Here is a 16,455-nt window from a genome sequence, read left to right as displayed (position 1 = left end):
CCCTCTCATCCATCTCCCGTTCCTAAGGCATTTTCATAAAATGGAAGCTCACAGGCCTACACGGATTTCATTTCCAATACAAAAATCTATTGTTAGGAACTCGATTAACCACCACAAAAATACCCAGTTTTTAATGGGGAAAGAAACATTCTAAGAGTATAAAAGATTTCGCCTAAAAGCACGAGAGAATTGGCAGGATGAAGCAAACTTTGTTTTGGAAAAGTGTACTTCAATTGAAGTACAGGGTAGGGTATTAAAATGAGGACAATTTCTGAAAGGTTTCAATAAACTCAAGTTTAAAATGTCTTTCTTCAAAAATAAACTAAAGTGGGGTGTTCCCTGGCAGCCCAATGGTTAGGACTCGGCGTTTTCACTGCCGTAGCCCCAGGTTCAATCCCTGGTCGGGGAACTAAGATCCCACATGCTGCACGGTGCAGCCAAATAAATAAACAAAACAAAACAAAACAAAACAAAGGAACAAAATTATAAACCTAGCTATCAAACCTATAGATCTACTAAGCCTGTAATATCATTAAAAAAATTGTACGTCTCACCTTCTAAAAAGAAGTACTTTACAGTACTTTGTATTCTCTATCTATGGTGAAAGACATTACACGTGAGGAGGAATACGTCAAACCTATCTCAAAAAAATTACTTCCCTTTTTTAAAAATTCATTTTAAAAATCAGTTCTCTTGAATCAAAACATTGACCATACCTTCAAAAAAATCAAAATCTTGTAAGTCATCAGGTAGCCGTGGCAGGACGTCTGAAAAGTCCTCCTGGTTCAATTCCAAGTCGTGTGGAATGTCAGTGATCTCATTGGCAATGTCATCCGGCAACTCATCAGCACTCAGCTCTGGCGTGGATGGGCTCCTGGGGGAGACAACACGATTGACCCCACCACCCCCATTTTACCTTCACACCAATGTCACCCACACATGTGTGTCAAACGCAAAAACAGAAAATCCTAACTCAAAATGTCTCCTTTCCTGCTTTAAGAGAAGGAAGTTTGAAACCAAAATGACAGATCTTGCCATATGCAGTTACATATCTCTGCAAATTTTACCCATGTTTTAAAAGAAGAAAACCATTTTGAGATACTATTTTTACTGCAAATTAGTAAAATGAATGAAAATTTGGTGTACTTGTAGAATGAATTACAATTTGGTATATCAAGTGTGTCGTAATACTTTCTAGTAGAATTTAAAATCTGCTCAAAATAATTAAAAAAAATGAAACACATAAAACTGAAATGTTTGGCTGAAACAGAAGTTTCATTCATCTGGTCAAAATGCTGACCGCTGCCAAAATTAATAATGCATCAGATTTCTTTTGAAATATTTCTGTTGGAACATATATAGAATTTCTGTTGAAACAGAAAAATCTAAGAGTAGACAATTAATTTCCCAATATCAGCATCTGCTCTTTTGGTTATCAAAAGCTTTACTTCAGATCTAACCCCGTCAGAGATTCAGTAAAAATCGTACTGAAAACTACAAAGTCTAGGCTGATACACCTAATGGTTTCTTTAGCCTACTTCCAACACTAGAGAAGGAAATGAAGCCACATGTTCTGAGAACGATGAGAACATGTGAAAGCGATGTAAACTCTGGCGCCATCACTGACCGGATGTGAGAGGCCTCCACTGGCAGTGAGACGCTGGTGGGCATGCTGAGGTTCCCCTGGGGAACTGCAGGGGGAATGGGTTTTTGGGGTCGACGAGGTCCACGCCTTCTCTTCTTCTTGTGTTTTTTGGTAAGTGCAGGAGGCTTGGTTTTTTTCCTGGGTTTCCTCTGCTGCTGGTGCTGAACTTTACGGGAGCTATCTCCTCTCAAGAAATTATCCTTTGGAATGAATAAATGGGTATTTTTTAAACTGAGACTATTTGGGAAAAACCAAAAAGCTATCCAAAAAAAAATACTTATATCTCTTAATATTCTATATAGGGCCTAAAACTATGTATAATGATCATTAAATGAATAAGAAATTCATTTTAAATTTAATTCAAATCAATTCAACATATACACATAGTTCATCCCACATTTACAGGCACTATCACAGGTGCTGCGGTACAAAAAAATTGAATAAAATTTGATTTGTGCTCTCAAAGAACCTGCTCAGTCTCCCATGGGGAAAACATGAATATGAGTACACACAAATACAGTAGAAAAAAAAGGGCAATGACGATATAAACACCTTCTAAGGGTACACAAAAGGAAAAGCCTTTATTTGTGGTTATGTGGGATTAAAGGATAAACAGGATTTTAAGTTGTTGGGATAAGGGGGAAGATCACTTCAGGCTAAAGGAAATGGCACAAACAAGACAAAGGACAGCAAATAACTGGGTATGACTGTTACCTGGGGTATAATGGAGGACAAAATATAAAAGTAAGCTGTAAAGAAGAATGGGACTAGATCCTGTATGACTTTGAATACTCTGTTAAGGATTTTAAACTTTATTTTATAGGCAATGGGGAATGATTTTTGATGGCAGGAGTACATGTTTTTAAAGGATTAATTATCCTGGTGGCCATGTAAAGGAATCATGAGAAGAGGCAAGTGAGTGGAGGCAATAGTTCCAATCAGAGGGCTATTTCAACAGATAATACAAGATAGATAAATAGCTGAGGGCAAAGTGAGCAGGAATGGAAAAGCAAGGGCCTGTTGAGGGAGAGTTCTCAAGATCTGACAGCTCCTTGGATGTGGTGGGGATGAGGGGAATATAACACTCTCAAATGTTTCTAGTTGAGGTGATGGTTAGGTGATGATGCCACTAGTTGGGATATAGAACAGCAGAATAAACAGAATCAGAAGAAAAGTTAGAGAATTCAGTTGGCTCACATACAGTTTGAGGTGTGAAGATATCCAGGGAGGAAAGAGAAAACTGTATCTGGTACACAGGAAGGAAGAAAGGAATGGAGATGTAGACTTGGAAATCTTCACACAGTAAAAGTCCTTCAAAGAATTTACGTGGACCAGGGAGGCAAGGTAAAGAGAGAAGACACTGGGCACACAGCTTTATAAAACTGTTGCAATTAAGTGAGGAGGCAAAGGAAGAAGAACCAGGAAGGAAGAAGAAATTTGCAACATAACTAGCTTTTTTCAGCTAGTACCCTTAAATCTGAATGCCACATTTCATCAATTCCCAGATGCACATTTTACTATCTCTACAGTTATAAAGCATTTTACAATAATGGCATATTATTATTGCTGTCAGCCAGGTGATGGTCATTATAGTTGGTGCTGCCTACATGTTCAAAGTTGGTCATAGCTCTTTGTACTGTCATTGTTGGAATTAAGGTATGTGCATTGCTGGTTTTACATGCAGAGGGAAAACTGTTGTGTATACAAAAAGGCACAAAAGCAGCAAGGTATAAAATTGTTATTAGGGAAGCAAATATTCATTATTGAAGAACTGACCACAATCCCCCCCACCTTTTTGTTTTGTAAAGCAACAACCAAATGAGAAAGGAAAATTATCACAAACTGGACAAAGCTGTGTTATAGTAGATGTACGTAGAAAATACTGCCTTTCACACATCAAGAATTAGCTGAAACCAGGAGTGACACAGAAGATAAAAAAGCTATGTCTAAGTCTAAAAAAGCTATTTTGATAAGTATAAAATAAAAACTTTAAGTGATAAGAAATGCACTATGCAACATTTTTTCCTTCTTGGTGGTATATAAAACAATTGTGGTTTTTACAACTGATGTCACCTTTGAGTTGATGAATTCAGTAATAACTCTTATAACCAAATACATAAAAGATCTAAAGACTAATAACTATCACTAGCATCAAACAAATTCAAAGCGAGAAAGAATAAAATTAAGCATAAATTCAGGAAATCTAAAAGAATTGTAATCCCAGCTAAATACTTGAGTCCAAATACTATTACAGACTCAAAAGTCACAAGTGCACAAATTTAGAAAACAACAAAAAAGAGGCTGTTTCCCAGCTTCTATAATTCCTTTTGGTTCAACACTTGACGTCTACCTTTTTTATGCCCAACATGTAATTGAATAAATAGTGAATAACCAGCTACCAATACCCACCAGGTGCTGGCATCCATTCCAGGATTTCCCTGCAGGACCAGTGTGGATCTTGAGCAGGAGGGAGTTAGAGAGCTCTGGTCAGGAACATACAAAAGTCCTACTGGTTCTGGTTCTAGGCTTCTGTCTCACTCCCTTAAGCTTATGCTGCGCAGCCTGGCAACATTTTTGGTAATGTTCCAGGCCCTCCACACAGAACTGCCCGTGACCGAGGCCTGGCCTGGCTCTTGGTATTCTCTTGCTTAGCTCCTCCAGAGCCAGCGCACCTGTGTCCTGGAGGCTTCCCTAAAGCCAACTGTTCCCTACGCCACTTACGAACACCGTTCACTCCCAGCATTCTCACTGTGCCATTCTACTCCCACACAGGGTAGCACATTTAGTAACTGAGCATCCGTTGTATGGCCTCATACCTGTGGAATACCACGTGCTGTCTGCGAGCCTGGGCCTCCTGCAGCTCAAGCCTCTTCTCCCAATGGCTGTCCTACCAAGTGGCTGAGTCTAGTTCACAATCTCACCATTCTCCCCCACAAGCATGTGCCTAACCGATCATTTATTCAACAATTACTTATGGTGTGACTTTGTTTCAAGCGCTAGGGATACAGCAATGAACAAAACGTGTTCCTGCCTTTGTGTGGGGGATTCAGACAATAAACAAACTAACTAGTAAATAACATCAGACAAATATAAATGTTAGGAAGAAAAATAAGGTAGAGTATGAGGATAAAAAGTGGCAGGATAGAAGGGAGGCAAAAATGTACTGACATTTGATCAGAAACCTGAATGAAATGAAGGAGTGAGAGATGGAGAAATCTGGGAAAAAAACATTCCAAGAAAAGAGAATAACAAGTACAAAGTCCCTGAGGTGGGAGAATACTTAAAGTGTTTAAGAAAGAGCAAGAAGGCCAATGTTGCTGGAGCTCTGGAAGTGAGGAGAGGGTATAAGATGAAGTTGGAGAGGTTGCAAGGGCCAGATCAGGAAGTGCCTCACAGGCATAAGAATTTTGGAATGGATTCTAGATGCGATTGGAAGCCACTGGAAGGTTTTGATCAGGGAACTAAAAGGATCAGATGTACGAGTATATTCTAAAAGGCCTGCTCTAAAGGCTACATTTATAAGACATTCTGGAAAATGTAGAATTATAGGGACAGAAATAGAAAAGTGAGTGGGGATAGAAAAGGGTTGACTACAAAGGGCAGCTCTAGGGCTTCCCGGGTGGCGCAGTGGTTAAGAATCCGCCTGCCAATGCAGGGGACACAGGTTCGATCCCTGGTCCAGGAGGATCCCACACGCCACGGAGCAACTAAGCCCGTGTGCCACAACTATTGAGCCCATGTGCTGCAACTACTGAAGCCCACACGCCTAGAGTGCATGCTCTGCAACAAGAGAAGCCACCACAATGAAGAGTAGCCCCCGTTTTTTGCTGCAACTAGAGAAAGCCCATGTGCAGCAACGAAGACCCAACACAGCCAATAAATTAATTAATTAAAAAAAAAAACAAACCCAAAACAACAACAAATAGAATTAAAAAAAAAAAAAAAAAGGCAGCTCCAGAGACTTTTGGGGGGTAATGGAATGATTCTGTATCCTGGTTACATATCTGTATACACTGTCAAAATTCATAGAACTGTACACTCAAAAAAGTGCAGTTTACTACATGTAAATTCAAAGACAGTGGGACCCACACACATGGTCTACCCTGGCTGATAGGTGAGCAATACATCTGGGTGCAGGGGGCCTGGGAGGAAGAAGGGAGACTAATCAGGAGACTATCACAATAACGCAGCAAAGATAACAGTAGCCAAGGCTAGGAGGGTAGCAGTGAGGTTGGTAAAATGTGTATGAATTCAAGATACAGTCTGAAAGCAGACCCATGAGATTTGCACAGTTTTTATCACCCGGTGTTAAGTCTCTCACTGGGGGACTGATGGAATACAAGTGTTTGCTATACTCTCTTACGTAATTTTTAATTTAAAAACAGCTCAAACTAGTGTCAGATTCTACAACTGCTTTCAGAGAGAAAACCATTTGTATCGTATTATAAAAACTTTGCATTGAAAATACCTTTTAAAAACCTGATTAATATTATTTCACACTATATTTTAATTTTACATTATTATATAAAACAAATATTATTTTATGACTAATTTTGTTATACTAATTCAACCTTACATTTGCCTAGCTGAGTCTGCCTAAGTAGGAATGTTTAACCAGCTGAAAAGAATAAACTGCTTTCAATTTCTTTAGAAGCATTCACACAATAATTGTTGTACTAATCATCAACTCACTAAATCAATAAAGCAGATCCTGAAGAAAGATCCCTACTTAACAATATTTTCCTAGTCTTATTAGAAGTATGGTATAACTTCAAAATCAACTTTTACAACCAGGATCATTTACTTCAGTGGTTTGAAAGCTACAGTGCCCATATTACCAAAGGTCTGTGAAATCATCAATGAAGGTCCACAAAAGTGGTTTAAAAAACATATGGAAGTCATTCTTTATCCATGATAAAGCCTCAATAAGCTAACAAAAAATATGTACATTTTAACTGTTTTAAAATTAAAATGGGAACATAATTACTCAACATTTGTATGTGTAGTTTAGTATACAACTTTTCAAAATATATGGTTCATAAAGGAAATCTAAAAAACAAAAGAGGTTCTTGGAGAAGAAGCCAGTAAACTACATGGCAACTGAGGTCTAAAAAGGATGCCTCATTAGTCCATGTCATACATTTAGCTAGTGGCAAAGCCAGGAACACAACGTTACACTACTAAGTCCTGTCCAATGGCCACTTTAACCCTGATGCACCCCTGCAAACTGAAATATGCTCATAGCAAGTGAGAGTTGTCTTGCTCAACTTTTTAGTACACAGGTACCTAGCACGTACCCTGCAAATAGCAGAAGAACTCAATAACTGTCTAATGGGTGAAATATATTTATTTTAAGAGATTATATAATTCAGATAGGTCACCAATTCAGACTTGTCTCTCCTCCAAATTATTCTGAATTAATCAGGGCTTATGCTACCAGCATTAACTAAAGCAATAATTAAGTCCAATGGAATTATAATAAGGTTTGGCTTCTGGCTGAAATTTCATCAAATATCCAAGACATTCGCAGAATTGTATACAAGAAGAGCAAAACCCTAGAGAGATGGGGCAAAGAAAGATCTTGGGAAATCTGCCTATGTATAAGAAAATGTATCTTGAGGAGAAGAGAGGTATAGACTAGGTAGAGATCAGGAGTCCCCCGTACCAGTCCCCGGCCTTTTAGGAACTGGAAGGTACAGCAGGAGGCGAGCGGCAGGAGAGCGAGCAAAGCTTCATCTGCTGCTCCCCATCGCTCGCATTACCCCTTGAACCATCCCCGACCCCCAACCCCCTGTCCGCGGAAAAATTGTCTTCCACGAAACCGGTCCCTGGTGCCAAAAAGGCTGGGGACAGCTGCTATAGATAATACACAAAATGACCATATCTAAGTAACTATCAAATATTTTCTAGAACGGTGTTCTTTTTTTTAATAACGGTACAAAATTAATTCAATCGGTCATGACCAGCATTTCTTTTTTTAGTGATATAGAACAGACTACAAAAGTATTATTTCACAAAACTTGTTTCAGTGATTTACATACACATATAGTTTGTACTAAGTCATATAAAATATTTCCTACTGTGGATAGCTATCAAAACTTTGAAAGCCTCCAACTATTATATATAGGGTGGATAAACCACAAGGTCCTACTGTAGAGCACAGGGAACTATATTCAATATCCTGTGAAAACCACAATGGAAAAGAATATGAAAAGAATATATATATATATATGTGTGTATCTGAGTCTCTTTGTTGTACAGAAGAAATTAACACAACACTGTATATCAACTATACTTCAATAAAATTTAAAATATATATATAAATTTTAAAAGCCTCTGTTGCAGAAAATAAAATCTGAACTTACCATTTTTTTGGCATGTTCTTCACACAGAGGTGTCTGGTGTGTAATGTCAAAAACGGGCACAGAGCACTGCTGTCCATCTGCAAACTTGGCCGTGCAACTTGAGAAGAGTTGCTGAGAGCGGTTCAAGAGGATATCTGGTTTTTTTTTTTAAGTTAGGAGTAAAATACACTGAAACCATTTAATTTTTCAAGTTCTATATAAAATTTGTCTTCCCTAATTTGTGCTTAGTAAGTATAAATTTTATTATTTATAAAAGCTAAAGAACCAGGGGCTTCGTTGGTTGCCCAATGGTTAAGAATCCGCTTGCCAATGCAGGGGGCATGGGTTCAATCCCTGGACAGGGAAGATTCCCACATGCCTCAGAGGAACTAAGCCCATGTGCCACAACTACTGAGCCTGCGCTCCAGAGCCCTCGAGCCACAGCTACTGAGCCCACGTGCCACAATTACTGAAGCTCGCACACCTAGAGCCTGTGCTCCACAACAGAAGCCACTGTAACCAGAAGCCCACGCACCACAAGGAAGAGTAACCCCCACCTCATGGCAACTAGAGAAAGTCCTATGCACAGCAACAAAGAGCCAATGCAGCCAATAAATAAATAAATGTATTAAAAAAATAAAAGCTAAAGAACCAACCCAACCACTAATATAGAAAAATAATAGTTGAGCTTATCTTTATTTATCAGAAGATACTTCTGAAGGAGTCTATTTTGCAATGAGCTTCTAACATGAGTCTCCCTTATGCCCGTTCTGATTTCTGTTGTTTGGAGAAGCAGTGTCATTCCCTTCCTAACACATTAACTCCTAAAAGTTTCACCATGATGATTGAAAACAAACAGAAAACTTCCTTTTAAGGAAAATTTCTGCCTAAGCTACTCATCAAAAATAAATATTTAAAGATATAATTACAAAAAACTTGATTATCTAAATTTGAATTTTTCATTTCACATTTCCAACACCAAACTCAAACTTCTTTTAAATCAAATTAAAATTGGAACATCAACTTTTTATCATCATCATTTTTAAGCATTTTTAAGCAGCTATACTTTTAGCCACTAACTACATTTCCACAGATTTACTTTATACATATTAAGGAAATACCTTTCATTTTTCCTTTATGATTTTACAGTCAAGGTTATTTATAAAGCCTTTACTGCATAGAAACTGCTGCTGAAAAAGCTGTGAAAATATAACACCAAGAACAGAAAGAAAGGCAAAAATCAGATAGATAATATAAAGAAAAGTAACTGCTACTATACAAATTTTTTAAATGCTACTCAACTTTAAATGTTTAATAAAAGTGAAAGTAATGAGATTTCATAACCAGTCTGAAGCTCCTTAACATAGGTTTTCCTCAAGTTTATTCTGTCTTAAGATATCGTCTTTCCTAGTCAGTGATGTTTGTCATCTCTCATTCATCTCAAATCAGTGCTGTACTCAATAAAAATAGCAAATTAATCCTGTAGCAAAAAGCATACTGTAAAACTACATAACTTTCTTGGAAGACTGCAAACAGTTTTTGAATAATGGGATTTGATTTTCCCACCAGTGAGCGTCATGGTTGCCTCTTAACTAACTACCTAGAACCACTGGAAGGACCACAATCCTTTTAACAAAATTTATTTAAGTGACAGCCACTGGAAGAACCTACTACTTGCTGTTAATTTTGTTCATTTTGATATGATTCTTGAAAACAGAATCACAATGATATAAGCAGAAAAAACTCTTCTGAAGACACCAAGAAAATCAGAAGTAATATAAAAATTATTTTATATATTAAATAGTTAGGATTTCAAAAGTCATTCACTTGGCCTGAGAATGAAATCTATCACACCAATGAGTCAGTACTTTTCAACGCCCACTTAATTTAGTTGAGAGGATACGCTGGAAACAATGCCTGGTGAATGGAAGGGCTTTGTTGGCGCACTGTTCGCCCTTCACGGTCCCACTGCATGCTGCGGGCTCCCCCTCCTTCAACTTGGTCCGGCTTATGCTAAGGAACAAAACACAGGAAATGAGTTTTTCAAAACGCTGCAAGAATCCAGGGCAATTATTCAAATTAACGTAACACCCACATGTTTAACTACCTACATTCATTAATTAAAATGCAAATATGAATTACAATGACCAGTTCCAATATTTCCCCAACCTACTGAAAACAAATAATTACATTATAATTGGTCTCAGCTATGTCTATCTGTTTTTGTCTTTTGTTTGTTTGTTTTCTTAAATGATATTTTGGTTCCTTTTACTTCACAAAGAGGCTGTAGAGAATAGTGATGAAGCCCAGGAGACAAGATCAGACAGACCTGGCCCTGAATCTCCCCTCTACCTCTTACCAGCTCTGTGCCCTTTGGCAAGTTACTTAGCCTTGCATAAGGATCAACTTCCTCACCTGTAAAGTGGAGATAAGAGTACCTCTACCTGACCAAAAGTACCTCTAGGCAAGCAGCGAAAGACGTAACACATCAGAAACACTCCCCACATACAGTATATAGTATGGGGCATAGTGAAGTGTCAGTGGTTGTTAGTCACCCCTGTTTTCACCACCATCACGGTTACGTTTTGGCCTTCTCAAGCTGCTACGCAATACATCTGCAAAAACTTAACCTAATACATGAGGAATGGGATAGAGAATAGAAAACTATGCAGTGAAGAATCTCCTTTCCACCCTTGTCTCAATTTGCCAGTTCCCACTCTCTCTCTATAATAAGTATTCATTTCATTAGTTTGTGGACCCTCCCACAGTTTTATACAAACATAAAAAATTAAAAAATAAACAATATCTAAATTCTTAGAAGTATAAAAACTATGCTATCTATGTAATTCTATAAAGCATCACAAACTATTAGGGCTTTATACATGCCTGAGTATGGAAAAAGAATCTGCTTAATGCACTGAGTCACAAGTCAGGCATCAAAAATAAAGAAATCTTTTGAATTGTTTGCTTCTCGTATCTTTCTAAGGATTTAAGTGGAATGATTTACACTAATTAGAGAAGGTCACATAGAATCTAAGTTACATATGAACTTGTTACATAAAATCTAAATAAAAGAATGCTCCTATTATAATTGTAACCTTCATATAAACAGTAAATGCAAATAGATGCTCCCAGGTGCTGCCAATAGAAGTTGCTTTAATTAAGAGTTCTACAAGATTATCAGCATCACAAGAGTGAGGAAGTAGGTCATTAAACTCTGTAAAAAGAATATACAATTTCAAAAAACAATGAAGCTTCACTATTTTGGCAGCTAAACCCAATTTCTCTTGATCTAGATTTAAATAGGAGGTAGCTCACTATTTTGAATGGATAATTTTCATTGAACACTTTAATAATTTGCTCAACCATCCACCAGGCCTAGTGTTACAACAGGACCCTCACTTTCTTTTTCCTAAACTTCAAAGTAAACCATTGGTTTCATTTTTAAAAATCACCAGTATCTTCCAACTCACTAATCTATCTCTTAAAATAAACCCAAAGTCAGAGTTTCAATATCCCCATGGATAATTAGGTACAAGTGGTGATGTTAGATAGAGTGTATTATCCAAATAATCCCAATAAAAAAAAAGTTTTGATGTTGTTAATAGGAAAATATCTACTACAGGCTTCCCGTTTGTATGCTCTTTTCATAGGATCCCCCATTAAAAAAGAAATTTACACACAAACAACACTATCTCTCTGCGGATTGTGTGCTACAAGAAACTGAGATTGGGTTTATGCTATTTCAATGGCTTATTCCTCATATTCACCAATAAATATGACAAATTTATTAGATAAAGAATATTTTATGTTGTTCAGTTTGTATCTAAACTATATTTTAAGAATACCTATTAGCTAACACAACACTGTAGAGCAACTACAATAAAAATTAATTAAAATAAATAAATAAATAAATATATTCAAGGATACAAATACTTATTAGAAGGTAGCTATTATAGTTTTAATTCCTCAAATATTTAACAGCAACTTTCTTAAATGTCTTTTGTGGAACTAGGACTTTGATAACAAAAATATTAAACACAGGACATTATTCAACTGACAGCTGATTTCTGCAGACCTAAAATATATGTAATGGAAAGTAGTAAGCTACTAATCACCAAGGAATGATTACGGTACACTGTCATGTGATTATCAGTGATGCACTGAGCAACAAACCTTTTACTCATCATGGGGGACATCACCAAATGACAGCATGTTAATTTGAGAACTGTAATCGAGTTCATCTTGGTGTTTGTTTGTTTGTAATAGTTATCACGAAATTTTCTTAAAAACATCATTAAAGGTGGTTTGGGAGATGTTCTGAAAAGCAAAGGGTCGATTCTGCCAGTTAAAAATCATAGGTAAATACAGTTTCCACACAAATAGGAAATTGTCCCAAACTCACAGCATAGTCTCTTACACTTTGACAGGGTCATAATAATATACGAGACCCAATATATACAATGGTCTACATTCAAATTGCTTCATGCTGGACAAAACTAAAATTTCTACTGCAACTATACACTTGAAAGCATTATATAGTATAAACGTTAGATACCATTATTTTAAAACCTATGTCAAACTGAGTGAGTTCTTTCAACAAATAAAGAACAGAGCTTCACTTGTGCAATTCTATTCATTCATTCATCAACACTGGAGATTAAAAACAAAATATACATTGTCTCTGCCCTCACAGAAACTACTGTCTAGCATGACAGACATTAATGTAAGTATAAAATTCTACAATGAAGCAGAGTACAGAGCACAATAGCATAATACCAAGGGGACCCAACACAGTCAGGGGAATCTGGGAATGTTTCTCTAAGAAAGGCAAGTCTCTGAGTAAGTAAGAAATAAGCTAAGAATTAAAGATATTCTAGGACAGACACTACCTCCATTACAGGGGACTGGCAACTCTAAGAGTGCAGGAAATACTTCAGGCTGCAGCCACTATGGAGGTATCTTATATATACGTACACAGTTTCAAACAACTCTAAATATGCCAAGAAGCAGAAAACTCTTAAGGGCATAGTATTTTTTGAGATACCAACTGAAATATAGATTACCTTTTTTTTTTACAGCAAATATAATGAAAGCCAAAATACACATAATGAAATTTCAAAATTTATATAGGTATGTAAGGAATGTGATCAATAGCTACAAAGCAAAGGTTAATTTTTAGTTTTCTGCTTGTTTTAAACCCTTTTTTCCTCAAATGACTCATGATCACTATAGAAAAATTAAAATATACAGACTACAAAATTTTTTTAACTTTTTAAACAATAATCCCATGATCTAGAGATAACCACTGGTAATATTTAGGTATATAAACCCCAAACTTTTTATATATATAATGTTTATTTGCACACACGCACGCACACACACACACAGAGAAAAAGACTAGAAGGAAACAGAATCAAAATGTTCATAGTGCTCATTCTGTTTTGCGAATGCTGATATTATGGAGACTTTCTGCTTTTTTCTATATTTTTCAAATTTTCACAATAAGCAAGTATCTCCATTACAAACAGAGGGATTTTCCCCCCAAAGAAATCTAATGTAATAAAACATTTTGAATACATAATATATGGGATAATGTAGATATTAACAGAAAGTACAATGGAAAGAAAATTTTTAGAGAATATAAGTAAAACATAAAATACCACTATTGTGGTTAAAAAAACTATAAATATTACTTTCAAATAACACAAAATTTCTAAGTATTGTATTCTTTTAAAGACAGTTAACATTCTCAAATCCTGTACTGAATAAATTCTAATAAAACTCCAGCAAAATTATAATAATACTTTAATTTTACTGTCAGCTCGTGGCAGGATTATTCTGCCATTTGTAGAACTTTGAGCAACAAAACCAAAATACAATGCTTAAATATTTCAGGATAATATGCCCACCACTCCTTGTGTCTCGACTATCCTCTCAAAAATTAGAGAAAATAGGCTGAGGTGAGTTCTTAGAAAGAGGCGGCTGTGTGGGGCTCTGACCTGGTTCGACTGCATGCAGCTCTCTGTAATTCCTGGATCAACTGGCCAGTACATTCTGGTTCTCTACTGGCCGCCTGCAGCAAGGCTTTCCTATACGTGTGCCGGCATTTCTTCTGACGAGATTCTGCCCGCTCCAGGCGGCAGAGGTGCTTATATTTCTGCTGAAAGTAAGTGCAAAGTTGGGTCACCCTGGAGCTCCTACTCTCCGTATCATCATCATCCGACCTAGAGAGTGCAGAAAGAGAAGCAGAAAACTTGATTACACGTTAGCCTCATTTTAGAAAGGGGAAAAGCAGGTGAGGAAGCGGGAGCTGGATGCACAGGGCTGAAACTTGTGGCATATAAGCACACACTTAACAAAATTAGAGGAAGAGAATTTCAGTAGAGCAGCTGAAAATAAGTACACTGTTTTTACCAATAAGTTAGCAGTAGAGACAACCCAATGCTCTATGAAGCTTAACCTTCTTAGCTTGTTATAATTAGACACCCAGTGCATCAGTGTCTTCTGAATTTTAAGTGACTAGGGATTAGGGGGAAGAAAATAATTTCTTTACCTCTACTTATTAAAAAAGTCTGAGTAAATGACATGACGGTTATGAGGAAGTACTCAGCATAATTTCATAAAAGATAGGTAACACCAGAAATAGAGCAGTGAATTCTAGTAGAGCCATGAATTCTACTAGAGCAGTGAATACTATCTAAGAGGTGCCCTTTCAGATGTACTGGTTTTTAACTACCCTTTTTGTGCTAAGCACTTAAAGAATTTTGATTGTAGGGATCACAATCATTCGACAGTACTTTTTTAAACTACAGGAGATATCCTAAACAACACTTCATATACCAGGGAAGTACACAGAGGCATTCCTGTCATTACACTAATGTTGACTCACTGGTGGCCCTGCCGGAGCACTACGCTGAGAAGGATACTGAGGGCACGTTCAGGCTCACCAAGAAAGAGTGCTGCGGTTAGTTAGTGATGTCTACCACCAGGGAAGGTTAAAAACGTCACTTTTCTATAAAACAAATGCGATCTCATTTTTTTTTTTTTACTGTCAGGAATAATGCATACAAGCCTTGAAAACTGACCTGTGTTATTTTACCTTCCTTCTCTTATATCATAACATAAACAAACAGCACACATGTGACACTGCAGATGACATATTATCTTACTAATCTTCTGTAAATCCTTGCTTGGTTTCTCTTCTCTTCTTGAATGGTATCACCCCTTTTTTCTTCAAAATAGCCCATGACAGGCTACTCTGTAAACTGCTGTTTAGTATATACCTTAAGAGTCACGTTCTCTTCAGTATAGTTTCCACTACACGTATACCAATTTAAGGATCTCACTTCAATCTTTTCATCTACTAGATATTCAACATTACTCTATCTATTATGCTTTGTGAAAAAGCTAGGAGCTTTTTAAAATTTCAGTTTCCCAAGACCTATCCTAGATCTACTGAACCGGAACTTCCATGAGAAAGGAATCTCTATTTTAATTGTCCCACAGCAGGTCTCCATTTGGGAGTTATAATAGAGCCAGTAAATGCTGTTGGTATCTTTAATCTGAGATAGAGAACAACCAGAAACATAGGAGAGGTACAGATAAAATGCTTTTAGAGTTCACTGCAAAGACAGCTGGATGAAAGGCTTTGTAGAGGGGATGACAACAGAACTGAACCTTGAAGAAAGGGCATAATTTTAAGATGAGAAAAGAAAGGTACCTCACAAGGATAAAGCGATATAATCCAAGATACAGAGATGGACAGGATGGGGAACGGCATGGACTGAGTAGCTTGGTTTATCTAAGGCATGGAGAATGCAGGGGAGTGCTGGTGGATTAGGCAGACTTTCTAAACCTAAAGGCCCAATTAAAGGGTTCGACCTTTATTCCACAGGCAATGAAGAACCTTGTAGATTGTTGAGAAAATAATTAACAATAACAGAGCTGTGTGTGAGAAAGATTACACTGTCAGCGGATATAAATGGAAGAAGAGACAGACGAAGAGAGTAGTGAGGAAATTATTATAAAACTCTAGGTAAGAAATAACAAGGATGCCACATCAGGGTAGCAGCAGCAGGACTGGAGAATATGAGAGGTAATCTGCACATATAAGAGACAGACTTTGTCAGCTGTGCAAGGAAGATGGACGCGACAGTACTCACCCAGCAGTTTCCATTGGCAAAGACCAGGAAATAGAAGCAAGAGCAGATTTGGGGTAGGAAATAAATTCCATTTTAGACCTAGGTAATTCAAAGTACAGATGAGGCATCAAAGGGAGTGGTGGAAAAACCGTCGGAAATTATAAACTTGAGCACATTTAGGGAAGAGATACAGATTTCAGAGTCAACAGCTAACAACTGGGAGTGACTAAAAGTAAAAGGCCACAGAGATAAAAAAAGGAACAAGACACATAAGGGTCATTATCACAAAAGAATTCAGTGACTGGGTATGAAGGATAACAAA

At 37.1% G+C, this 16,455-nt stretch overlaps 1 protein-coding gene across 4 annotated transcripts in view; it reads right to left on the bottom strand.

The window, feature by feature from the left end:
• Positions 1 to 16,455, bottom strand: part of INO80D (INO80 complex subunit D) — a 66,902-nt gene that overhangs the window by 12,372 nt on the left and 38,075 nt on the right. For all 4 annotated transcript variants that reach the window (XM_057745111.1, XM_057745108.1, XM_057745110.1 and 1 more), the window contains 5 exons: positions 13,992 to 14,216; positions 9,893 to 10,002; positions 8,011 to 8,144; positions 1,628 to 1,845; positions 717 to 874 (listed from right to left, as the gene is read on the bottom strand). In XM_057745111.1, the coding sequence (XP_057601094.1) occupies positions 717 to 874; positions 1,628 to 1,845; positions 8,011 to 8,144; positions 9,893 to 10,002; positions 13,992 to 14,216 (845 nt within the window). The remainder of the gene's footprint in view (positions 1 to 716; positions 875 to 1,627; positions 1,846 to 8,010; positions 8,145 to 9,892; positions 10,003 to 13,991; positions 14,217 to 16,455) is intronic.

Source organism: Hippopotamus amphibius, chromosome 8 (assembly GCF_030028045.1).
Source record: "Hippopotamus amphibius kiboko isolate mHipAmp2 chromosome 8, mHipAmp2.hap2, whole genome shotgun sequence".
In the NCBI taxonomy this organism is placed as follows: domain Eukaryota; kingdom Metazoa; phylum Chordata; class Mammalia; order Artiodactyla; family Hippopotamidae; genus Hippopotamus; species Hippopotamus amphibius.
Note: the sequence above shows the minus strand (reverse complement) of the source record. Positions and strands in the feature narration are given on the sequence as shown.